Source organism: Zootermopsis nevadensis, unplaced genomic scaffold (genome assembly GCF_977971745.1).
Source record: "Zootermopsis nevadensis isolate Lab colony 2312 unplaced genomic scaffold, Znev_1.0 Znev_ptg000007l, whole genome shotgun sequence".
Classification (NCBI taxonomy): domain Eukaryota; kingdom Metazoa; phylum Arthropoda; class Insecta; order Blattodea; family Termopsidae; genus Zootermopsis; species Zootermopsis nevadensis.
Window position 1 is genome coordinate 2,057,393 of NW_028259139.1, and position 27,300 is coordinate 2,084,692.

General features: G+C 37.7%; 1 protein-coding gene across 3 annotated transcripts in view; it reads right to left on the reverse strand.

Moving 5' to 3' along the window:
* Positions 1-1,372: 1,372 nt before the first annotated feature.
* Positions 1,373-27,300, reverse strand: part of sm (heterogeneous nuclear ribonucleoprotein L) — a 124,786-nt gene continuing 98,858 nt past the window's right edge. Inside the window, exons 7-14 of one of the 3 annotated variants that reach the window (XM_087343931.1) lie at positions 19,502-19,585; positions 15,564-15,702; positions 13,621-13,834; positions 13,418-13,539; positions 11,850-12,000; positions 11,415-11,526; positions 10,508-10,606; positions 1,373-9,352 (exon numbers count right to left, since the gene is read on the reverse strand). In XM_087343931.1, coding sequence (XP_087200057.1) covers positions 9,225-9,352; positions 10,508-10,606; positions 11,415-11,526; positions 11,850-12,000; positions 13,418-13,539; positions 13,621-13,834; positions 15,564-15,702; positions 19,502-19,585 — 1,049 coding nt within the window. In that variant the 3' untranslated portion in view covers positions 1,373-9,224. The remainder of the gene's footprint in view (positions 9,353-10,507; positions 10,607-11,414; positions 11,527-11,849; positions 12,001-13,417; positions 13,540-13,620; positions 13,835-15,563; positions 15,703-19,501; positions 19,586-27,300) is intronic. The other 2 variants (XM_087343932.1, XM_087343933.1) reach the window with 2 other exon arrangements.

Sequence of the window (27,300 nt, forward strand, 5' to 3'; positions counted from 1 at the left end):
AACTTCGGGTTGATTCCTCTGTGTTGATAAACATAGCAAACACCTGTAAATGCTGCTCACTGTTTGAACTACACATGTCACACGATCTTGAAATAAATGACTGATGCAATCCGAAATTGCTATGCGGTCAGTTATAACCTAATACCACAAGAGGAAGAACGTAATGAAAATATAAACTTCTATTATATTATTCATTGGTATAAACTGTCAACACAATCTGATTCAACCTAAGGTAAAACACTGTTATAAATGCCTGGTACTCACACGTCAAACTCAATGATTTCCTCTGTTCATACACATAAAGGAATACAGAATTTGGAACACACTTAAATATACTAACGGAAGTAAAACAGTAATCAACTACGAATAATGGAAAATTAGCATAATTAAAAAGACTAAACCACTACGTTATATGTTTTCTACGACTCCACTCTCCTACGAGCGGCAGCCAGACAACGCGGATAATCCGTGATTGATACCAACGGATTCATACAGAGATGCAACGCCGTAAAAATATAATTCGTACAATGCGGTACAAATTGTCCTAACGTCAGGTAGTTATATATACAATAACGGTAATTGCAGCTGTCTCAGTCTGTAACTTCTTCAAAATTTCATTTTCCCAAACTTCGTTTTTGCATCAGTGATTAATTACACCACACTAGTCTTCTGCATCTTCACTTGTAACCACCACATGAGGGAAATTTGTCGACAGAGTAGAAGTAAAAACGGTTGGACAACAACCATACGCACACAAAACGGATCATGCAAATGAGAAAAGTTCTTAACCATATTTGTTTAAAACCACAACCCTTCTTATAACACTGCATAAATATCACACTCATAATTTGAGTACTCACTCCATCAACCTGAGTCCTAATTTAATTCACACCAACAAAGTTCCTCTGCTTCCAAAAGTATAACAGTTGAGACATTTTTTTTCTTTTTATTTGTAATTAAGTCTAGCCATGCTCAGAAGCTGGGATAACCAAGTACAGTAAAATATACACAACATTCTATGGAAACTGACTGAACATGATCACTTTATTCTGATCCTACAATACATTTCACAATCAGGCAGACATTCAGTCTTCTAAGTTACAGATTTGCAGAATCAAATTAACCACAGAGCATTTGAAAACTGATAAAACTTATCATACCATGTAAAGAAAAAGACACAATCCACTATTACATTCACTGCAGAAAGCGAGATGTTTAAAATTGTCAGGCTACATCAAAATTTAAATTAGGAATGGTTTCAAGGTATTAAACCACAATAATGGAAAAATCAATTCAGATGGATAACTTTATAGAATGACGAAAGACACTGTTCGACAGGTAACCTTGAAAGGGAGTGAATAAAGCTTACAAGACCACTGTAATCATATTTATTATTACTGTGTTGCCAACATAGACACACATGAGATGATGGAGTACAATTTATGGCAGCATAGAAAAACACGACAATCTTATTCACATTCAAAGATGTTTTAATTGACTTTGTGTGGCTTTATCACTTAAAATCTAAGTAGTTTTCTTATTTGTTTCTTTTGTAATTAACAGCAATTCTACAGTAACTATGACTATGTGTATGGAAATGTTACAACACAACCATTACAGCAGCATGCAGAAGAAGTCAACCCTAACAACTCGATGCACACATTACCCTGGGGGCGAGTTCACACTCTCCAACACATACTTAATAAATTCCATATAAGCACTGCTAATATTATAAGAATGAGAAATCCATGATGGATGCTTGACCTTTGAAATTAAAGCCAACTGGTACATATAAATTCTGTATGTATACAGAAGTTCAGGAACCAGAAAATGTTTTGCGACATAAAGAAATATATATACCTCGACACTTAAAATGAATGAAATTTATAGGTGGTGATACTCATTAAACAGAACTACCTGAATAAATGAAATGTCACCAAAATCTCAAAGAATCTAGATGATATGACCCATGGAGACTGGTATACCTCACATACAGTTTTGACTTTGTCAGAGACGAGGGGGAAACTTCACACTTGATCCACATGGTCTTGAAAAGAGAACTTCTGCTCATGGATGGAAAGTACCTTAATCCTATTACCATAAGCCCCCTAACAAATACTTCAGAATAACATCTAAGCACCTTGACTGTCAGCCAATCAATGGAAAAGAACACGAGAGATTTTGTTGAAATTTAATGATACAACTCATACTTCAAACACTATTTAATAAGTACTGACTCAGTCAAAAAGTGCCTTTGATAAAAATTGTAGCCATTAAGATGATGACTATGTCAATGTGTACGTATCTGCAAATTCAGTCAAGCTCCCAATACAATACCATAAATTTTGTTTGAAAAGTTTCCCAAGCTGCAGCTCCACAAGCTTTGTGCACCTTCTCAGCATCTAACCTGCACATATTAACTATAACGCGGTATGTCCGAGTTCAGTCCATGCCTCACTAGTGCAACAGCAACATCTCATGAAGACAAATGACATTAGTAATGTAAGTGGAAGTACGAAAGCCATTAAGATAGAAAATATTAATCCATTAAAAGGAAATAATATGTGACCTTCATGGAAAGAACCCCCCCCCCCCCCATGAATATTGAGGTATACCTGTAAAGCATACTTTCAAATTAATCAAATACTGAAATGGGAGTTTATGAATATATGCATAAAAACATGCCTGAATCATGCTGGATTATTTATTTTGTACAAAGGCAAGCACTCTTATAATACCAATTTTCAGTTTCCTCAATGCCAATTATGACAAATTATTGGGTTTGTACAAATATATTTCTATTCTAGAATTTAAGAGTCGGTACATACCAATATACAAAAATGAAAACTGACGTGCATACTTTGCTCGTTTTTCGTTTTTGTCGTACTGCACAGATTGAAAAACACTGAATAAATTCAGCTATAATTTTGGTAGCCAAATCAGGCCAGAATGTGTCTAATGCTGCCCATCATGAGATCTACTAAACTGATATCCATTTTCAAGTCATACTCTCTAGCAGTCACATACCATTCTACCAATATAAAACCATACTTATATTATAATCTTTGGTGTGTAATAGATGGTGAAAGAAGAGATTAAAAACCTCTTTAGATTTGAGCACTACTTACAACTATGTTAACACAAAAGTAATGACAGAATCAGTAATGAAACACTGAAATAAAACTTTTTTTCATTTATGAACATTATTCTAGAATAGCACATTTTGGTCCTGCTCGACCATCTTCAGACTCTGCAGGTAGTGTCTGATGCAAAATTAATATACAAAACACATTATTAACACAATCTTGGAACACCAAACATATTAATATATTCATCTAAACACGATGTATTTTATGTATCCAAACCTGCATTAACGATAAAGTATTTTCTGTATTAATTTTTTTCACACAGTACCTGTGGAGCCTGATAATGTTCCAGCTGGACCAAAAGATGCTGCTCTATAATAATGTTAATAAAAGAAGCAGCGATGTGTGTAACAGAATATTTTAACCTTTATATATATAACCCTTGAGGCAGGCTTCCTAGGGCCACATGATTCAATATAAAGTGGTTTTCTATTACATGTAATTCAAACATGTAAACAAACCATGTATAAAATACATGTTCAATTATGCTTATGTTGTATATTTATGAAACAGCATGACAGATCTTGTATGAGCTGCAGCACAAAAATTTGAAAATGGTGACATTCCAAATTTAATATTGGTGCGGACAATCCAAGTACCAACATGAGTGTGATCGCACAGCTGATACACTTCAAAACAAAACAATTACATTAAAAGAAGGGCAAACAGTGCTTGATTACTGGAACTTTAAAAAAAATGCCCAGTTTATTACCATTCTGCATGCTCTGCAACTGAAGCATTAAACAACTCCAATGCAGACAACAGGTGCTGCTGATCTACTATATGATGGCTGCTACATCACAATGGCATCGGAACAGCTCTACCAGCAAAACAATATACAACGTCCCTCTTCAGTCATATGTTATACAAAATACTTGCAAGTGCTCTACGCAATGCACCATGAGTGCCTTGGCCGGGCAGGAAGTGTCATCGCAATGTCGCCTATATTATCATAATAAACAAACTCCAATCAGCTCCACTAAAATCTAATTGGAAATATAAAACCTATCCTGCAATTTACAACCCAACACATTAAGAGTATTAGTATATTTATATCTAAAATGGTAAGGAGAATAAAGAAAACGGAGAGAGGCCTGAAATTTGTATGTAAATTAAATATTTCTACTCTTGAAATAACTGCTTAAAATAATAAAACATACTAAATTAGTGCTAACACTAACGAGAATCATTTATTGAGGTCATCAGCCATTTTATTACAAAGCGTAATCTTAAAATATCTTATGAAATGGTAAGAGATCTGGGTTTTGAGATTACATAATTTTAACAACATTAGTGTGAAAAATATAGTTTCTAATTTCATATTTTCAACCTTTACTGTGACAACAGCAATGATTATGAATCACATACTAAGCGGAATGAGCAGGTGCTCATGAGCTGTAATTCCTGTCGTGGTGAGAGAGAGACTTAACTTTCACCATCCATGTCACTCAAAAGCATTGCTGGTCAGAACACACCCTTCGGTTTATTTACAAAATAAAATGTTTCTATGTATTCACTATAATATCTTTTCACTTGTATAAAATAGATACCAAGTTTTATTACAGTAGTACAGAATATGGAAAGGAAACAATATAAATGGAAGAACATTTATATATATATATAAGAAATCTATTTTTGATGACTTGTATCCTGACAGCAGCTGAAATATGGAAGCTCAAAAACCAGATCTTTTGTTCACATAAAGCAGCGATATTGCGGTGAGCAAACCTCACTGCTACAGCCGTGGCTGGCAGGATTGTGAAACTGGTGTTGTAGCGCTATTAGCTGTAGACAACAGCAGGGAAGGCTTAACTATTCTAAACGCAAAACAACTTTGCTATCTAAGTGATACACATGTATTTCCACACAGGGTGAGTCCTGTAGTATGGGAAACAAAAATTAGAAATAAAGGCATGGACAGTAGCAGGCTGGACACAATGCCCATCACCATATTCTATGTGCAAATAATAAAGAACTGTTGGAATCAAAACCTGAAAAGGAAGTAAGTTTGTAGGGTTAACTACTGACTTAGGAAGGGAGAAGTATGTCTATATCACAACTAAGCAGCTCTGGTGATGTCTGAGAACAATACATTATACAGAAAACAGAATACAAATCTTCATGCACATGGCTTCCTGGGCTGGCACAGAGCTGGTTACATTACTTGCAACATGTTAATTTTCTGAATGAAGGGCACTTATAGAACATATCAAAAGTACAATGTTTGAAAAATAACATTTATTTGGATTTAATAGCCAGATAAGATTTCTGAATTGAAATTAACTGACAATATCTACTGAACGCCAAAAACATTTAAATGCTTTAAGTAAATCCATATAGAAAGAATCCTTCTTGAGATGATGATAATCATTCATCTGGTCAAGAAACTCCAATATTCCTTGCCTTTTATAGAACAAAATGTTAAAGTGTTAAAAAAACACCTCTATTAATTCTCCATTGGTCAATCCAACTTTCTGCTGGATTTCCAATACATAACGTCCGTTAAAAACTCTTTCAGAAAATATGAATGATGGAACCCAACTGTTACCGTCAGTCTTATCAAGTATTTAGCAGTAGGTCTTGTGTCATAAGAGGTCGTAACATTTCAGGGCCTAATTACATTTCTGCTTTGAAATGAGAACATGATTACAAGGGCCACCCTCAGTTGGCTGGAAATCACTATCTAGTGCGTTAGTTGGTGGAGGCTGCTACATGCTCTTCAACGCAATGCACCAGCCCAACATAACCAAATGCTGGTCTTCAAAGTCTAGAATCTACAATAAACTCTACTGTCTTTAATAGCTCTGGTTCCTCATTTAGGGAGAAAGTAACTAACATATGCACATGCTTGCTTACAAAAGTAATGTAAATGAAAATTCTATATAAAAGTATGTAAAACCAAGTTGAAGCAATACTGCATCTCATTGATTGGGGAAACAACTTGTGATATCAAAGAGGAAGACCCAACGAATGCAGGGTAATGAGCTAAATTTGTCAACGACCAAGAGAAAAGGAGACACTTCACATGGAACACGTAAAAAACACCAATTACAACTGTTTAAAAATTTCTGGAATGATACTTTTGAAAATAGTATCCCTTCCATTAATTTAAATATAAGCACTATACTGATATGTTTCAGATTCACCTCATGTTTGTTCACATGAGGATTTTGCTGTTGTGGTTGTTATGTCAGAAGAGCAGAAAACCTGCTCGGTACTGATAGATGATGCACGTTTGGCCTTCCAGTCACCTTCCCTTGTGCAACAATTGACAATCAACTTGGCAACAAGCAGATAAATTCAAGATCGAGGGAATCCTCTGTCTTATCTGCTTACTTTCTCCCATTATATCTATGTCTTTATTAACTTCTCCACAGTCTGGACTTCAGAAAAAAGTTATTTTATAAAGAGCAAATGGCCTTCTAAGGAAAAAGAAGAAGAAGAAGAATGGAATTCCTACTATGATGTGGTGGCATTAGATGTATAAAAAAGTTATTGACTACTCTAGGTTAGGCCCAACGCTCACCATTTACATGCTGCCACAATGAGAAAGGCAGATATTGCAACAAAAGAATAACAAGCACACCCTGCTCTCTGCTTGCATAGTATTCATTTGAAAGATTTATTACGTATTATAAGCAGATAAGGTAGGTGTTTTGACCATATTCTCACACCTAATTTGTAAATTATCTTACAGAGTTTTAATTTGCCATCATTTAAAAAAATCAAGTAATGAATCTCAGAAGGTATCTAACCCTCTACCTCCCAGCAATCCTACAGACGAGGCACATTCAGCTAGGCCAGTCGGCACCGAAGTAGACTGTTAAAAAGATGACTTTCTGTTACATATATATGTTAAAAAATTACAGAAATATGCTAAGTACTTGATTTTCATCACTTTCTGCTTCTTGTCTTTCCAGCCTCGGTGTTACCCAAGTTTTATGAAACAGTACAGTTATTCTTTTGACAGGCCTATAAGCGAGAGTGTTAAATCACATAAAAGCCTATTATGTGACAATCAGGCATCTATTATATTATCTGGTCATATGTGCTGTCCACTTCATGGTATACTTGTAACTTGCTGCAAACAGTACCAGTTCTTAAAAAAGCACACAAGCCAAAACTATTAATAATGACTCACTATGAATATGAAATTATTATATGCAACAAGAAAACAGCTTCTTATACGTCAGCTAAACTTCACTGTGGCTATGGGACTTTCGGAAAGGAGACTGTTCATTCCGTGTATGCTAGATTTAAAGATGATGGTGTGACTGGTGTTTTGTGATGCCAAGAGAGAGAAAGTTACAAAGATGTGACAATGCTACGACTTTCACTTGAATTTCAATACCTCATGTTCAGCAGTGTCTTCTTGCGATCTGGTAAAACTGTGTAAATATGATAAAACAACTGAAGAGTTAATTTTGTTTGTTCAAAATCTGATGCTTTTGTGTTTGAATTTTAAAAACATAGTAAAACAATGATAAAATAAAACACCTCTTCACCTATCCTCCCAAAACGCTGAGAGAGAAAGTCAATGATAAATGTTTCAAAGATTGACTGATGCTGCCTAGTTAAGTTCACACCATGTTACAATCCTTGCTACCAGACAACAGCATTTTTACCGACTCCCGACTCCACCTAAAATTGCTTCTGACTCAGACGCCACAGCCCCGATTATAAGTACTCACAGGCCAGATTCTGTTACTCTCCATGATATACTGAAAGAATTATGGACACGGGACCTACACGTCATTCAGGGGTGTGGCATCAACAATTTAAGTTTGGTAAAGTTGGGGTTTCAATTCACATCCAGAAAACCTGCACTTAGATATGACCCGGTATAAAACCTACAGTCCTCTGATCCTTACTGTGCAGAGCATGTCCCTGCTAACTTTGCATTTAGAGCTCCAATTATAGCATCAAAGTTTAATTTGTTTCCCCTCAAGACACATTTTCTACATTAACATTAACTCTGTAACAGTGAACAAGGAAGAATACATGATATGCTGCAAGACGAAGGATACCTACCACCAATCTCCTTCCCAACAGCCACAGACACTTTTTCCCAAAACGTAAATTCTGTTAACAAATGGATGAGACATGAGAGGACAAACATTTGATGGAACAGTCCTAGACTCTCAGTCCTCCCAGCTTTTTCATCAGTATGAAGTATGAAACAAAACATTCTTCTGGGTCGTAGCACCATGTAGTCTGGTAGAAGTTTATCAGTGCTAGAGGTCCTTGCTGCCTCCATCAAGGCGAAGAGTAAGCCTCGTACGCAGCACATGACTTACTGGTAAGAAGAACCTCTGAAACTGGTAAATTTCTACCAGACTACACGGCGCTACAACCCAGAAGACAGCCATCGTTTTACTCACCGCTGTAAGAAGCTCAAATCCTACGTACAAACGTTCAACATTCTGTACTCTTAGAGATTTAATTCTGTTATGTGAATAAAATTTCCATAACTCACAAAACCTGTATTACTCATGATTCATTTCCACCTCATCTATTTCAGCTCTTTTGAGCTCATATGCAATGCTGTATCAATGAGCAGATTCATTTGAGGAGCCAAAGCAGGTTGCCTTCTTCAAAAAGAAAAGTATAAATAAAAAGGTGTTGAATTAACTACGACACATGGCTGCAAGGCTTTGATGATGAGCATGCACTTCGAGACTGTAACTATTAAATTTAACAGTAACAATTTACCTGCCAACAAACTGATTTAGCCAACGATGCAGGTTCCCTTAGGCTTGTGATGATCTAACTTGTTTGATGCACCGAAGTTATATGAACGGACAACATCAAACTGCAAAATATTTTATTTTCTACACTGTCTGCCTCATGTCAATTTTTAAGAAATGACCTGTACTAGCAACTGGCTCGTCAGAAACGGTTCATGAAACTAAAACTATGCATAGCTTAATAAGATGTCCATTTAATAAAACTTGGTGAACAACGGGGAAAGTTGGGAGGCGGGCAGCAAATAAGAACCAGAGAGCAGGGTGTGAGAGATGATTACAACTCCTGATCCACCACAGAAAATGAAAAATGTTCAACTTTTCATAACTGCACCTATTCCAGGTTTTCGTCTTGCATTTCCTGGTGCTGCTGCTGGTCATTATTACCACTATTACGCAAGGAATTTGGGATCTGGCGCGATGACGAGAAGCACAACTTCATGATGTATGGGAACTTGCAACCTGCAAAAGTGATAATGATTTGAAGTTGCAGCTGTAATGAAATAGGATCATCCACAGGGCACATTAATGTAACTTTAAATGCAAAAGTGGAAAGGTGTATTCTAACTTAAGAGTACACGTATTTTCCATAAGCATTCTTTGTGTTTTGGAACCCTCGTTGTTCTTCGCACCCCATCACTTCAACCGAACGGAAAAGCTGTTTTGCATATGAGGACTAAAGGGCTGGATATTTCATATCAAGAACCTGTGTAATACTAAAAACCAATCAAAAGATTGTTACTTTGCCAAATTAAAAAAAGCAGGATCTGATTAACAACCAACCAGATAATGTCTTACTGTAATATATCATAGCAGGATTTGATACTACCAGTTAACAGTTTGCTGTCAATATTTTTCAGACTTGAGTTGAATTCCTACTTCTAATAATGGGAGATACCCCTCTTCATACAGATCTAAAACATAATCACTCACTAATTTAGATAATGTATGGTCATCAATATTCCTAGATTTCGGCCTTGGGTGGCAAACTCTGCTCGTACTCGGACCTGGTTTATCAACCTTGTAAACTGCACAAAGTGGGAAACTAATTATTTGGCTTCAATTCGGTATCCCCACCGGGTATACATCTATATTTAAACTTAAATCAGTATCATTCTATTGGCCACGGTTGGAAAATAGCATAAGGAAGACAAGCACATGTTTTACACAAAAAGAAACTGCATTTTTATTATGGGCAAGTTGCAGAATTATTTTTGTGGTGGCACAAATTCAAAATAATGTGAATTGCAGTCCTTTAGTGATGATTTACTTATAACAGTAGAAGCACTGACCTGCAGGGCACTAAAAAGTTCATGCTGACAATATGGTTAGGATTTGTAAAGTTAATTTAACAATAACAAGATTGTATCAGTACAATTTGTCATGGACCATGAGACTGTACTTTTGTTCTATATTTTTTTTATTATTAATATGCAGTTTTTAAAATTAATTAGAAATTATTTTTTTTGAGACAAATGAAAAGGGAGAATTATCAAACAAATTTATTAATGAAACAAAATTAAAGTGCATAAAAGAAATTTTTTTTACAGAATATAAAATGCAAACTCGTGATGGCCTGTAACAATACCAAAGGGGAAATATAATTGTAACAATTACCTGGGGTTTGAATAGGAGCATGATTACACAACATGAGGGCTATCAGGGCGTCACCCACATCCTCAAACTCCAGAAGGCCGGATGAACTTCTGTCTGCTGCTTGACAACACAAGAAATAAAAAAAATATAAATTATTATAGCAACACAAACAATAAATTAAACGATATGTATTCAAGAAGCCTAGAGGAGATGAGTGTGAAACCAAACAATAAGAAAGGTTGAACTAGAAAAGGAAATAGAAAATTATGGCTCAGCTGGTTCATGTGTACATGTGTAATCAGACTGAAAATATGTTATCCTAGGAAAGTATAACAGACAAGACAGCAAAAGAAGACGATGCAGATGCATATGGAAGGAGAATATTATACTCTCATCATCCAGTTCCACAATTTGCCCATTCACTTCAGCAAACCCAATTCAACTAGACTGCATTTCAAGAAATATGTAGATCTGAGAGGATAGTGAATTCTGGATGCAAAAATTATGGCACGAGTGCATTACAAATTAGCTGAAGTGCAATTCTGAGTTTCGTTCCAATGTACCAGGAAAGAAATAATAAATGAAATAAAAAAACTGTTCTTAGCAAAGACAAAAGCTGCACATTTTTCATTGTGTGGGCTAACATAAGAGGAGGTTTAATGAAAGCAGGATTAAAATGACTTTTAATTTGAAGCAGACTGTCTTATTAGCCTATACACCAACTATCCTGACCAAGCCTTTTGTGGTTATCCTTAGTACCTCCATAAAAATGCTGGACCATTGCCTTAAAATAGGCTACAACTGCTTTTTTGATGTTTTCTCCCTGTGACTTTCCATTACAAACATCTTCTGCGGTTATGGAGCAAGAAGCTAAGTGAGAGGGACAAAACAAACATAGACCGTGAACAAGTGTCCAATGTGTACTTACTCTTTAGCGGGAATAATTTGATGGTCTTGGGACATGGTGCTTGTTTCTCTTCGAACACATTACTAAGCAGTTCCTCTGTCATATGTGGCGGAGTATTGAAGAAATGCAGGATCTGAACATAAAATCAATATTTTAAAATTACAGCGCACATACAAGCATATACAGGGACCATTTAATTTATGGATGTGATAATGGCACACAAAACCTTAAAATCCTTCACACAAAAAGCACGACTTACTAAACACCGTATTTCATAAACATCCATTTTAATATGAATCTCTAGTACATCCCTAAGACTGCGTACGTAATGTAATGTAAATAAACTCTAACCCTATGATTATAATTTATACATTTCCTACAATTTACACAATTTTTTAATCAGGCCTCACCGACAGTAAATAAAAAGTTCCACTGTACTGTAATACCAGTAATTACCTTAGAAGGGGGCTGTATTCTGTTCTTGCTGGCCATAGTAGGATTAATGAAACGATTGTTCTTGTTACCCATAAAATCCTTGAAGGATGGACTCTTGTCAGGCAGTAAGTGTGGGTTCAGTACATCGCTTAGGAATGCTTGTTTGGAAAACCTGTGCACAAAATACCATCTTAATGCAACACACAAACCTATCATTATACAGGTAGCCCTCGATTTCAGCCGGTTCAATTTGCGCCGATTCAGAATAACGCCGATTTTGAAACCAGAAAGTCAAAAAGCGAAAAAAAAAAAAAAATATATATTTTACTATTATTTATAACCGTTTTACAATGTATCTCGTACCGATTCTTATACTAAATCATAATTCTTACATCGCTGATTTTGAATAAAAACTATAAATACAGTCATCTCTGCAATTACGTATGTTTCGTTAACGCGAATTTGCTCCAATGAGATCGATGAATCGGTAAAAGCTGTTTTGTGAAATGCAAACTTTTGCATACGTGAGTCTGCTCTTGTGCAATTTCATTCCTGACGCTTTAAACTTTCAAAGGACTGATTTAATCTCTGCGGAGGTACCGGGGTTATTTTTACTACGCGATTTTCTATAGGTCGGCGTCTTACATGAATGCAACTATCGCATAACAGCAGAGATGACTGTACACATCAATCACATGAAATAAAAGCAGTCAATCACGGGGACCAACGAATTGCCGATTGTAAGTGTATAAAATATATTTTTTAAGTACCCTTTATTTTATTTATGTTATTTCAGAGCTTTAAACGTAATGCCATTATATTACACGTCAATGTTTGGGTGCTGGGAACGCATGTCATTGACTTCCCACTGATTTACATTATAAAAGAGTTTCAATTTACGCCGGTTCGTCCAGGAACGCATCCCCGGCGTAAATCGAGCCCTACCTGTATATACGCGTAACATACTGTTTGCCATAGATTTTATAGGACCTTCAGGATTAAAGAAAACTGACTAAACACATGCAGATATAAATCTGGTCCACACCAGTCCACCACAAATACTACAAATATTACACTGCAAAGAGGACTTGTATTTTGCTGCACATTAACCATAATGGAAAGTGTAATAAAATGGGTATAAATGAGATCTACATTTTATGTCATGTACTGAACTTTTATATGATTAGCTATATTTGAGAGAAATTCAATTTAAACTTCATATACGGTAAGGGCCATAGGGAACCAACATAACAAAAATTAAGTTCTCTCAATATCGTGTACACATCAAATACAAAATTTAAATGGAATCTGTTCAGAACTTTAGGGAATGAAATATGTGGGTAGGATAAAGCACCCCTTGCATCATTTACAGAAAGAATTTCTGTACATATTGCATCCTTTTTTAATTCAGTTTCATGTCCTGACGCTCCCATGTCATGTATGGCATACTCTTTAGAGGTAATTAGTTACACATGTCCATTCAACAATACGATACATCTTCACATCAAAGTTCCTGGTCAACAATTAGTCTCTGATATATAAGAAATTACTTTCATCCATGTGTATTCATTTCTAATCATATCACTCACCCCAGCTGCAGCTTTGATCCCATAAGAGACACATTATTTAGGTTCTGTACACAGCGCTCCACTGCCAGCCCATCCCCCATCTGGATCATGGCACACCCTTCCTTTGTCTTCAGAAACTTTATCTGCAAGCCCACAAATGTCAATGATCAGTCACAGTCCACTATATTTAACAGGAAACATACCTGATATCGTAACACACTTACACGCAGTACATTGCCGTAGAGACAAAATATGTTGAACAGTTTATCAGTATTAGACTTTTCTGGATCAAGTCCATAAACCATCATGACTGATCCCTGCTGCGGTCCTGATGCATTAGGTCCTCCGGGAGCTTGTGGTATGGCTGGAGGCCCATAGCCAGGCCGTGGAGGGGTGGGGTGAAGTGGCTCCCTGCCATACTCTGATTTCATACCATACCTGACACAAGAGAGCAAATCACTTTATTAACCCCTGAACTTCTGATAGAATAAGGAAGTTTATGGTGTAGACTTGCACAGTCATCAAGATATGAAAATTATAAATATTATCGAATAAAATTTACGATACTATTTTGGTGATGACATGTTGTGGGATGGCAAGGCAACACTTATACTTTAGCTGTCTCAATTTTAAAGTCAAGAGGGGTGGTCTACAAATGGATGAAGAGTGACAGATATTGTGAAGTTCTGAAAACCTTACTATGTACTAATTACTGATCTTGTTAACTGATCTTACTGCTGAAAGGGTTCACCATGAATAAGTAAATAAATGCATATGACATCACTTTCTACTGCTACTCTCTGATCTCAGTCAAGATGATGGACACATTACTATTTGTACGGTCCAAGTTAATGAAATGAACAGAGAAATTTTTAAATTTACCAGAGGTATGATTCAGTGATTGCATATATTACATCTGTCCTGAAGCCATTACATTACATGCAGTCCTCACAATAAAAATGACTACATTAATAATTTCTTTCTGAATATAAAGAACACCTACACAACTTGCAACCTTCAATAAACTGTGGTTTCACTTCTATAGTATGATACTTTACACAGAAAGTTGCGTGAAATATACTACAGTCAGTTCTTTCACGAGGGCCCCGTAGTTAATGAAAAACTCTCGGGTTACAAGTTACATCAGGCATCTGAATGGTAAATAAAACTTATCTTCTGCCAATGTTTGTTCTCGAAACATTGGCAGAAGATATGATTTGTTCACCAATCAGCCACCTGAGGCGGCTTGTAACCCGAGAGTCTTTCATGAACTTCAGTTGCCGCGAAAGCTTCACTTTATATCCCGTAGTTATTTCGTACACACTAAAAAAAACATGGCAACGTCAAAGAGGAATAACGTAAAACACTGTTTCACAATAATGACTGACTGCACATCAAATTAAATGTGAGTCACCAAGACATATTAACCATGAATAGAAAATAGCAATACAAATGCATTTATATGTACTTACTTACTGGTTCACTGTGTATCTTTTCTAGCAATAAGATGTTGTAATGCTCATAATAATATAGCTGTTAGCACTTGCAACCATATATGCAACGTTTATAAAGGTGCCCGAATTTATAACTTGTGTTGGGCAAGGCCGTGGTCTAGACAACACGGAGTTTTCCTCCGGGGGCTTCCCCGGTTTCTCTGTGGCATCCCAACAATTACTCCATTCACACACACAGAAGAAGGCAATGGCAAACCACTTCTGGATCATCTGCCAAGAACGTATATGAACAGGTCCCAGTCCGAGAAGAGAAAAGGATGGAAGGATCCTGTTCATATGGACCTGTCGTCACACAGAACACTAAATAATAATAATAAGATGAGGTGGTCTAGCGGTTAGAACGCTGGCCTTGTAATCCTGGGGTCTCGGGTTCGATTCCCGGCGGTGCCCGAATTTATAACTTGTGTTGGGCAAGGCCGTGGTCTAGACAACACGGAGTTTTCCTCCGGGGGCTTCCCCGGTTTCTCCGTGGCATCCCAACAATTACTCCATTCACACACACAGAAGAAGGCAATGGCAAACGACTTCTGGATCATCTGCCAAGAATGTATATGAACAGGTCCCAGTCCGAGAAAAGGATCGAAGGATCCTGTTCATATGGACCTGTCGTCAGACAGAACACTACCACGTTTACTACAAGCAAAGCAACATACCTATCAGACTGATATCTGTCTCCATATTGTTCTGAATATGAGCCTGGAGGTCCATTCTGATAGCCATCCTCATATCGATCTGGGGCACCCACATACGACGGCACAACTCCACCGCCACTGCGCATCATGCTATCACCTCCTGAAGCAAAGTATTGCAGATTAATGTCCGATGAATAAAAACTTTAACCTTTGTAAGGAAATATTCTCATTTCACACACCCACTTTTCTGTAAATATCAGAATAAAACATTTTACGTCAATTTACTTTCACTTAGTTTATCATTTATATTTTCAGCTGTTAAAAAAAAAAGACATGTCTAATATTTCTGTCTGTGTGCCAACTTACCTCATTCAAGAGTGTGTTCCCATTTCCACTATTTCTGTTGTATTAAGTATTATAGCTACAAGTGTTACATTAAATTCATAAAAAAAAACTGAAGAATTTTATGACTATTTTATTACTTACTTTAGAATTGTGATGGCTGAAAAAAATACATAAAATGTAACCAACTCAGATTTTGTGAGATCTGAGCTTCTCATAGCGGTGAAGATGTTGAGGTGGTCTTACAGGCTTTAAAGCTGTGTGAATTCATAGGCAGATATTCAGATTTTTACTGTTTTGACAATCCCTGGGGAAACACTAAATTTATTTTCCATAACAACACAGGGTTAATAAATAACAACAGAATGATGGCAGACTGGTATCAAAGAACACAGACGCCCTCTTCTGCAGTAACTGCCACCAAATCATTACGTGACTAATCACACATCAACATGACTGATTAGTGGGTATGTGTACTAAATTTCCAAAAGAATTCTTCAATTGCTAATGTTGGATGGAGAGGTTTAAAGAATCACAGGAAGAAAGCAACAATTGGAAGTGTTTTGTTAAAGTTCCAGGTCTGAATCTCAGCACTGACTACCCTACACAAATTCCTTCCATGGTTCTTCCAATCCTTCCACAAATACGCCTTGAAATAGGGTATTACCACTTTACTCGTCCTTTCCCAGTTCACCATACGTGATCTATCTCTTACATAATTCGGTATTATAAGCACTGACAATCCAACCAACCTGATTCAAAAGTTCAGTCATCTCAGAGTTAGTGGGCTAAACACAAAATTGCGGAGGGGAGAACAGGGTATGGAATTAGGACGGCTACAGTAGCCATGATGAAATAAGATGTTTCTGTTTCAAGGTTACAGAAAAACTACGTAATTGCAACACCAACAGAAAGTCCAAACTGTTAACAGCAGAGTTGGATTTTTGTAGGAATTCTCGCTTCAATTTGCTATAACATTTTCTAACAGAATCAATGAGATATTCTGACCAATGTATTCTTCAGTTATTTGTCATTATAACAATGCGTTTATAATCCTTTGCTGTGTCATTTAATCATTTTAATAAATGGACAATGTTTCTCTGCTCTCACGGGAATTAGGCAATAATAAACACTGCTATGAATCTGCATTTTATGGACTCTACCTCCTACAATAAGGCTATGAAATGTAGCTCAAGGTTCAGATTATATTTCTTTAAAAAAAGCATCTCAATCAATCTTTAGTTGACGAGAAATTGTGGCGAATCTTTGTTGTTTTTTTTTGTGAATGCACAGTAATTCTGCACTTGACTATGTTGCAATGTACACCACATAATTCTGCTGTTATTTATTTTTCTTTGTAAACATTTATATTACCAAAATGTTCAGGTTGCTCAGAAATATCTTTGAAGAACTTACATTCTGAACAGTCTGTTTATTGCGACTTTCATGTTATATTTTACTAATATTCCCCCACTAAAAAACAGTCGTAACAGCTGAGAATGTTTTGGATTCTTCTATTCCAGTTCATATTTAACACAAGACATAAACTGTAACATACGAGGCGCGTCCTCAAAGTAAGTTTCCCACTCGTCCCACAGCTAGCAAACCTTATATTGCGCGAAGCGACTGTGCGTACGTGATAGAGCAATGACGTAGCATGGCGCATGCACTAACGGCACCTCCCGCGTTCTCACAGTAGCATCGTTGCAGCTGTTGAAGATGGAGGTTCTTATTCCAGCTCCCGCCGACTGTGAAGTGCGGTCAGTGATAACGCTAGGCCGCACACGGCTCGACGGACAGCGAGTCTCTTGCAGGAGTTCAGCTGGGAGGTGTTTAATCATTCACCCTACAGCCCGGACCTCGCTCCCAGTGATTTCCATCTTTTCCTACACCTCAAGAAATTCCTGTCCGGTCAGCGTCAGCGTTTTGAGAATGACAGAGAGGCGGAGATGGTTCCAATCCCAGGCGGCAGACTTCTACGACACAGGTATTCAAAAGTTGGTCCCACGGTATGACCAATGTCTCAATTCCGGTGGCGAATATGTTGAAAAATAGCTGGACACTTGCTGTATCTGTTGCAATAAATATTTCCATGAAATTGTGTTTTGTTTCTGTAAACGGCCCCAGGGAAACTTACTTTGAGGATGCGCCTCGTACATTTACAGCATAATAAAGACATGGCAGGATTATGTGACAGCCTGTGCATGATTGTAAATAAATCACAACTCAATGCTCAGAAAAATCAGGAGCACAGCGCAGTCAACACTTAGCAATACATGGGGGAGTGTCTCCATTGTGTGGCATTGCACCACATACTTTTGTTCCAGCTACTACAATAATCACTTGTAATACCCCCAATTTAATTCTTGGCTGGCAAAATAACTATCTCTATTTTGGATGCTACAGTTAAGGAATTTCAAGTTTCATGGTCGATTTTATGAATAGTATTTTAGAGTTTGTGTATATTTAATTAACTTTTATATATGTAAATGAACAAGCAACGATAAACCCGCAAGGTCTTACAACTTCTTCCTCACCATCAGAGGTCTTATCCATGGAATACTTCTGCAAGAACATTTTTATAACCTCAAGAATCTGTCTCCATTTTGAATCGTTGTCATCGGGAATATGTTTTCCACTTGTAAATGTAGTTTTCTTTGTAAAGTGTATATATGAATAACTGGTTCATTTGTGTTTTAAGCGTTTTCCAAATTTAAATGTAATTTCCTTTCATATTTTATATTTCAATCAGTGGTAAATATGTGTAAATGTAATATTTCCTTCTAAGGACAGTGATTAACTTTTTGACACAACAGGTAATCTCATGACAACCTGAATCAGTCTACTGGTCAAGCAAAACCCTGGCAGTGAGGACCTATTTTAATTTCAAGTAAATTCTGTAGTTTAGTGTCATATATATCACACAGGCCCATAACTGTAAATATTGTTTTGAATTGTGGGAGGGAGGGGGGCATAACACTGGCTCCAAAAAGTTATATGACATATGGTAGATATATTCATTAAAATGATATGCCAGTACACATAACATAAGTGATTCAACTGCTGAGCTGTACAATAGCATGGCATAAAAAATTGTGCAGCTGAGGTTAAAAACTTTTGATATACTTCCACTTTCAAGCACCCGGTTATTACGATAATGACACTTTTTCATCATTATTATTATTAGTTAAGAGCCGGGATAGCTCAGTCAGTATAGTGACTAGCTACGGGCTGGACGACCGGGGTTCGATCCCCGACGGGGGCAGAGGATTTTTCCTCTAGCCTCTGTGTCCAGACCGGCTCTGGGGCCCACCCAACCTCCTCTACTGGGGTCCTTTCCCGGGGGTAAAGCACGACCGGGGCGTGATGCTAACCACTCACCCCCATCTAGTGGAAAGAGAGGAGCTATACCTCCACTCACCCCAAGCACCTGTATGGCACGTGGCGGGACAAACTTTACTTATTATTATTAGTTACAATGGCTGGGATCTAACCTAGGACGCTTTTTAATGCCAGGCTTGTACGTTAACCACTAGAGTGGTCAGTGACGTGATATGTCATGAGAAGATGCTTCAAGCTTCCAACTACACTGAACATGAATCCAACCTATTACTTACGATAGGGTTGAGGGCCGGCCCCATATCTAGGTTCCTGCAAAAGGGGGGCAGGTCGACCAGAGCCTGATGAGTCTTGTTTAATGCCTAAAACACAATGAAAACCAGTTCACAAACACACAATCACAAAGACGGAGTACTGAGGCAATGTTTCCAAATACTCGTCCATGGCAATGGAAACATTCCATGGGACATGTGCATTAATGTGCACAAAAAAAATTAAATTTAACTTCAGAAACATACACATGAAAAACGTGGCCAATTATATACGTTGTGAACTTTGTAAACAAATGGCACACCTTTTAAATGACCAAATGTAGAATTCTACATGAAATTCCATTAACACTGACAGCATCATATCAAGAAATGTTCTAGACTTCAAACCTGTTCAAGAACCCCACAGACAATTGATTATACTTTAATAACTGATAAAACACTGATGGACTAAATAGCAAACCCTTTCCTTGCCAACAACAAACTGTGGCAGGTTCTGCTATTACTTAAGAATGTATAAACCAATTTGCCCCAAACTTGGCATGCTTATGCCTTGAAACTAGAAAGAGATTTTAATTTTAGTAAGGTGAAAACTCAAAGTATCCTGGGTTCGAGTCCTGCAAGGGTGGTTCCTTTATTTCAGAAACTGAGCAAAATGAAAGAATGATGGCAAGACCAAAGTTGTTTGTTTGATTACAGGAACATGGGCCACAACCCCCAAAAAACTGTCCTGAGTTGAAGTCCCAGTGAAAATTCCTTCTGTAGCTTGGAATTTAAGTATGTTAGAACGGTACCAAGATGTGTTCTGGGTTAGAGTACTAGTAAAAATGTCTTATGTTGCTCAGAAACTAGGCACAACAGAAGAATGTCACCAATATCAAAACTGTTTTGGCGAGAAGATGACAGAATTAAAGGCCACAACCCTGAAAAATGTGTAATGTGCTACAGCCCCAGTGAAAATATATTCTAAGGCTCAGATATGGCTTTCTTTAAAAGAGAAGGAAGAGCTTACACTTGCATTCTCAAAAATAATTAATGCAATATTTTTACCTTCAGACACAATAACAAACGAGGAACATAAAGACACTGTATCAATCTCTGAACTTGCTTAGTAAGAAAGCAACAGAAACATACATTCTCTAATTGCATATCTACAATGGGACCAGAAATGGAAATGTAGATCATAATACTGAAAAGGCATTCTGCCTTCAAACAATGGGGAGAATTTATTTGTGTGTTTTTATCCTCTTCAGAATTGAATTTCTGTTATCAGAACACATTGTCTTCAGCATTACAACACTTTTAGACAATGGCTAAGACTACCTGGAAAACATCAGACCAGAGTTTCAGAGCTGTGGGGAGATATCTGGCCTTTCACTGCGCCCACAAGTCACGTTCAATATTACGACACGAGGGATTAAACTGCTTACATACAGAGAATCCCCTTGCTTTCGAAATGTAATTTCACAATTCCTATAAAGTTCTCTGCATAACCCACATGCAGAACTCACAGCATGAGTCCTTAAATCTAATGATAAGGGCCTTCATAATTAAAATATGTAAATATAAATAGAGAATGACATATAATGTAAAGAAATATATTACTACCATAAGAAATACATATTCTGCTGTTATTAGGTGGATATCCATTATGAGAGCAAAAAATACGCATTTGCTTAACATTTTACATACCAGTTCCTCAGTCTTCATAAAAATACTATTAATTTATTAGACACCCAAAGAACAAATTTCCTAGGCATACGAAAAATAAATGCATGACCTATATATATATATATATATATATATATATATATATATATATATATTTTTTTTTTTCAGTCTTCCTAAGTGAAGCAGTAATCATGCATTACTTTGTTCAATTTTGGGGCAAGGACAATCTGGCAGTGTTTTAAACAGCGAAACAGTCAAATTCAAGCCATTAAACAGGCTGCAGATTGTAAGTAAAACATAATGGAAGGGCATATCAAACAGCTTAAAAGTGAGTCCAAACTGGGTTGTAGCGCCATGTAGTCTGGTAGAAGTTTACCAATGTTTCAGAGGTCCTTGATCCATAATCAGCGCAATGAGTCGCCGTGCTGATACACTAATGACAGACACTTTTTGAGGACTGAGCTCGTTGGCTTGAATTCTTTTCTTGATTAATTATAGCCATCATTTTTGCATACAGCCGCATCAATACTTTCAACAACAGAAAAGAATACTCAACACAAGCCTTGTAGGAATACCTACACACTGTGAGGATAATAAGATCAAGGAGAATGATATGGGAAATACATGACAGAAGGGACAGATGAGAAATGCAGAGAATTGTATAGACCACTTTGATGGAAGGACAATATTTCACCACAACCACCCATGTGTCCATCTGCAATGGTTGGCAAGTTTTCATTATAAACCTCAAAAGACATACATACAAATATAATGTTTACTATACCAGTATTTTTTAATTTGAGCACAAAATGCCTCCTTAAAAAGTGTCAATTTTTTAAAAGATCATTAGCATACAATCACCTGGAGGATAGCAAATTGGAATAATTGGATTAAGAAACTGGTAATGAAGGAACCTTAATGACATGGCCTTTCTAACAAGTTTCCTGAGACAAAAAGCAGTCATATTTGACATCAAAATCTTGACAGATCTTCTAATGGCTTGCAAATTTTAGTAATAGAGTAAACCCGATACTCAGATCGAAATCATAACACAAAGCTTCTATTGAAGTTGCCGAAGATTGTGTTTAAATTATTGGGAGTGAGGAAAACTTTTGGGACAGTCCCTAGGGTTCAACACTTGAAACAAGTAACTCTCTTAACTGTAAAAGTGTGTTCAAAACTTGAAATCACAGAATTGTAAGGATCATCAAACAATGACTACATTAAAGAGAGAAAAGAATCTGGCAGAATAAAAGTTGTGAATACTGACAATTTAACGAAGGCTTGTCAGGACTCAACATTTCCATTTTCAGGTAATGACACCACGAAGATTTCTGTCTTCTGGGTCGTTGCGCTGTGTAGTCTGGTAGATGTTTACCAACGTTTCAGAGGTCATACTGTCTCCATCATCAGGGCGGTGAGTACAAAGATTTCTGTCTTCTGGGTCGTTGCGCTGTGTAGTCTGGTAGATGTTTACCAACGTTTCAGAGGTCATACTGTGATTCATCCCCCTGATGACGGAGGCAGTATGACCTCTGAAACGTTGGTTAACATCGACCAGACTACACAGGGCAACAACCCCGAAGACAGAAATCTTCATACTCACCGCTGTGAAAACCTCAAATCTTGCATAATGACACCATGTTGATATGATACAATTTTCTAACATGCCAGGAAAATAAATAGTCACCACCACCACCACCAACCTGAGTTACTTATAACAAACAGAGCTGTCCCCATATTTAAAATACATGAACGGAAAACACTTCATAAGGCCTACATTCTGGATAGAGGAGGGTCACGGTGGTATAAACAACAATGTCTTCAAATGTCTGAGTGACTAATTCCTGGTGTATTTAATTACACATTTTCAAATGCTTAAGTTACACAACATTGAATAACAGGGTGTTTAATAAATATTAAAACGAAAGGATGAGGAAGAAAGCAATAATAGCCTAATTTTATGTATAGTCCCAACTTCTGCCTGAGAAAAACCATGAAAACCTCATAATAGTCTTGTCTGGGCTGAGACTTTTACCTGGGACCTTCCAAATATGAAGCAGGAGTGGTAACCACTCAATCACAATGTTAGGTCTGAAATAAAGGAATCCAGATCAGAAACAAAAACAAAACAAAAAAGTTCATTGTTTAAGGGATGGCATCTGACAGGAACAGATGATCTGGTATTCACAGAAGCAGACCGTTAGCTTAGCGTAATGGGCGGGCAGAAGCACCACTACCCCACCACCTCCACTCCACGATGTCGTTTCCTCTTGCAGTGGTCCCACAGCAAGCTCAATTGTACATACCTCCTGGTCACGTTCACCTTGAAGTATGTCACCGTGAAGACAATGGCTCCCACCGAGTCACCTCCTCCCTGCAAACATTCACAACAGTCAGTCGACTCCTGACTGAACCCGCCTCCTCTTCAAGATGCTGGTTCATGCAGTTTCAGTGTATTGTCTTGAAGTGTCTTGTGTTCTGTTGTGCAATGTCTTGACAACAACCAATGTGGTGCTCTCTTGTATGAGCTAGCGATGTGTAATGTAGTGGTGGTGGTGGTGGTGGTGGTGGTAGTGGTGCATGGGTTCATTCCCCTGAGTTTTCCTCTCTCCCTCTATTCAAAGTAAAGTACCTGGAAAGAGTCCTCAATTGCAAGACATAAGACGCAGAAGGCAGTTTCACAGTACTGTGTTGTGTTTAAAGAGTTCCATAGCAGTGTAACTTGTGTATAAATAAAATTAAATATAAACAAAGATGATAATGGTGTTACTAAAAGTCCTTACATTAATTTATGAGACCATGTCATTCACTTCTCATCACTACACATTCTATTACCTGCTTTAACTTGAAATATCTTCAATTTATACCCATCATCATCAAGAATATCAATAAGCATCTAACCCGTAATAGGTCTGTTGTCCCTTTGAGTAATATAAAATGGATCTTGCATCAACCTCACATCTCTAGAACTCCTTTAATCAACTATTTCATCAACATTTGTGTACAAACTTACATGAAAAAAATTCTTGCATCCATTCCTGCACGCACCAAAAAAATGTTACACTCCCCTGTACAACTCATATTGTATATTTAACAGCTGATTCATTATATATATATATATATATTTCTGAGAGTAACCTTCACTCCAAACTGTACCAGGTATCAAATTCTTTAATGGTTGGTGACAATGACTTTTTTACTGGTCAACAAAATCTACATCTGACCTGAATATAGCGACACCTGCTACGAGAAAGGAAGTAACCGCAAGCGGAACATAAGCATAGTGCACAACACCAATTGCCTGGCCACTTCAGCGACCTGGTGTTCAACAAGACCCTGGATTCCACCCTAACTATTTCCACCAACCAATAATAAATGTCGCTACAACGTCAACTGATCACCTGTAGTCGACTCCTGAAACGTCAAGTACACTGTATCACATGTTGCATACTTTGAATTCCTGTCTTTTCACCCAGGACGCACTTAAACCACCTCCAGTGCAAAAAAGATGAACACGAACGGATGCACATAACTTTATGAAGTGTGGCATTATCTACCTCTCTTCCAGAACATGAGTGACAACTTGCACCCCCTCCAGAACACAAAAGTAATTAGCAACTCTCCTAAGCCCAGAAATGCATCTCCTATCTCCAACACATCAAGCAAAACACATGTCTTCTATCCAACAAAGAACAACTCCCACACTCCCTCTCAAGGAGAAATGCTGCCCTACATTTTCTCTGAAGGTTATCATGTTCACTGTTTGAAGTGATTTAACACAATTATAGTCCATCACGAATTTTTAAACACCCAATAAACATATACCTTATATCCTCAGAACTGTAAAAATCAGGTAATATTTAGTCGATCTTGAACGACGAATACACAAGTTGTATGTCCTTCGTAAAGACATAAAATATTTCTATTAATCCAGTCGCTGTGGACACTGTGAGCAGTTTTCAATGTGTTCCCCGTAGATAGCCCGCAACTGGTCCAGCGTCCGTGTACAGTGTGAAGCCTACAATCTAGTCTGCAGGAAAAACAACGAGTTGTGGAATAATTCAATTGGCAACAATATTTTAAAACAGAACTTGTTTCCGAGGAAGAAGTTAAACACAAAAATGTAAAAAAATTATATTTCTTCTACATAATTCGTTAATTATTGTGAATGGTGTATGGAAACCGAAGCTGCCATCGGTTGAACAATAATGGTCTAGGATAACATTATTGACTGACGTTATGTGGAGCGAGTAGCCCCTCTGGAATGCCAGTGTACTCCAAAGAGTACACCTTTCCAATCTTGTTACCACGCTTACCTTGGTCCCAATCTAACCAAGGTAATGGCAGTCTGAAGATGGATACAGAATGTCCCTCCGAAACGGTGGTGTCTACCTACGGGTTCACAGCTCGACAACCCAGAGACCAACACATCACAAACATCAAATCAGGCACTGTCATTGTAAATTCGAACTGCACCACGGGGTATATTCGAACATGTGTTGAACGAAGACACAAATCTTAAGACACAGACTTCTCTATGCACTAAACTGTTGCATATGAACAGATCTTAACCTCCACCGCACCCCCAGATCACAACACCGACAGTTTTTCAGGATGATTTCAGGGAGACTTCATGGACTTTCATTCTATTCTACTATGGCACTGACAACTGCCTAATTCAAAGGAGAAATCTTTCTTCAGAAGCTAATTAGTCGCTTAGTTAGTCAAGAAAAACAAAACATTTCCACTTTTTATGCAACCCGGAGGTTCATTAACGTGTTAACAAGAACATATCACAGGACCCTATCGCAAGCCAGATGAATCTGATCAATATCTTAACAATTTTTAATGTTAACAAATACGGAAAAACACACGTGGTGTTCTGGCCGCCCACGTGTTAATGAAGTATTTTATACGCACTTGTCTCTAAAAACCTGTATAAAACAAATCACAAAACCTTCCACGTTACGTATTTCAGGGGAAAACATCTTCTCTATTCTTGTATCCACGTATTTTATGACCAATTTCAAATGGTTAGTGCACGATGTAAACGACTGCTCAGGATTCAACAGATGTTCGCATACATTGATTGCTTTCTTCTCGCCAGCCACAACATTTGCTCGTCAGGGACGAGAAATCAACGGTTTATGCTAAACCTTGATGAAGTTCAAAATAAAGAAGAAACACGTATTCTCTGCTACTGGAGTGTTTTAAAAAGTTTAAAAAGCAAACACATTTAGATTCTTCTAATGATAAATAATATGAATGCCACATAACCTATGTTGCAGCGGATGCAATGCCTAACAGCGTTATATGATTTGATACACGGCGGTGAGTCCGAAGATGGATCTCTTCCGAGTTCTTGCGCCGTGTAGTCTGGTAGAAGTTCACCGAAGTTTCAGAGGTCCTTGCTGCCTCCATCATCAGGGTGAATTTCTCCCTGATTGTTTGTCTTACTCGGTACTTCGTCATGACTACCATTTCTAAATACTTGAGTACCAGCAGCAAATGATAAGTAATTGTCGAGAATTAGCACGTTCTGCTCGCGAATACGCCATGTTCGCACCTGCAGAGTTTCTGCACAACTGGCGTGGGCAGCGGCCTCTATAACATGGGTGACCTTGAATCAAGCGTCGCGGGCGCCTAGGAGAAACTTGTTATTATACGAGGTGCGATCGGAAAGTTTCTAGACTGTGTCAATAGCGGGCGAACCGGATGTAGCTTCTGCCGCTAGGGGGTGCGGCCTACATTCATAGTGAATCAGTGTGCCAGCCGACATCATCGAATTAGCATTTGTTTCTTAGTTACGGGCGTTTTGGTAGTGCATTACACCGACCCTCCTGCGATTTCGGAATGGCGTGTGCATCAAATTTTGCCAAAGACTCGCCAAAACGGCTACGGAAACCTATGAAATGCTAAAGCAAGCATTTGGGGAGTCCCCAATGGGTCGTGCACAAACTTTTGTGTGGCATTCACGTTTTAAAAATGGCCGAACCTCTGTCGATGATGACGAGCGTCCTGGACGACCATCTTCGAGCACAACGCCCGAAAATGTTACGAAGATTCGGCAGGCCATTCACGAAGATCGACGTCGTACCATCAACGACTTGTGCGACATTGTTGGGATAGACTAT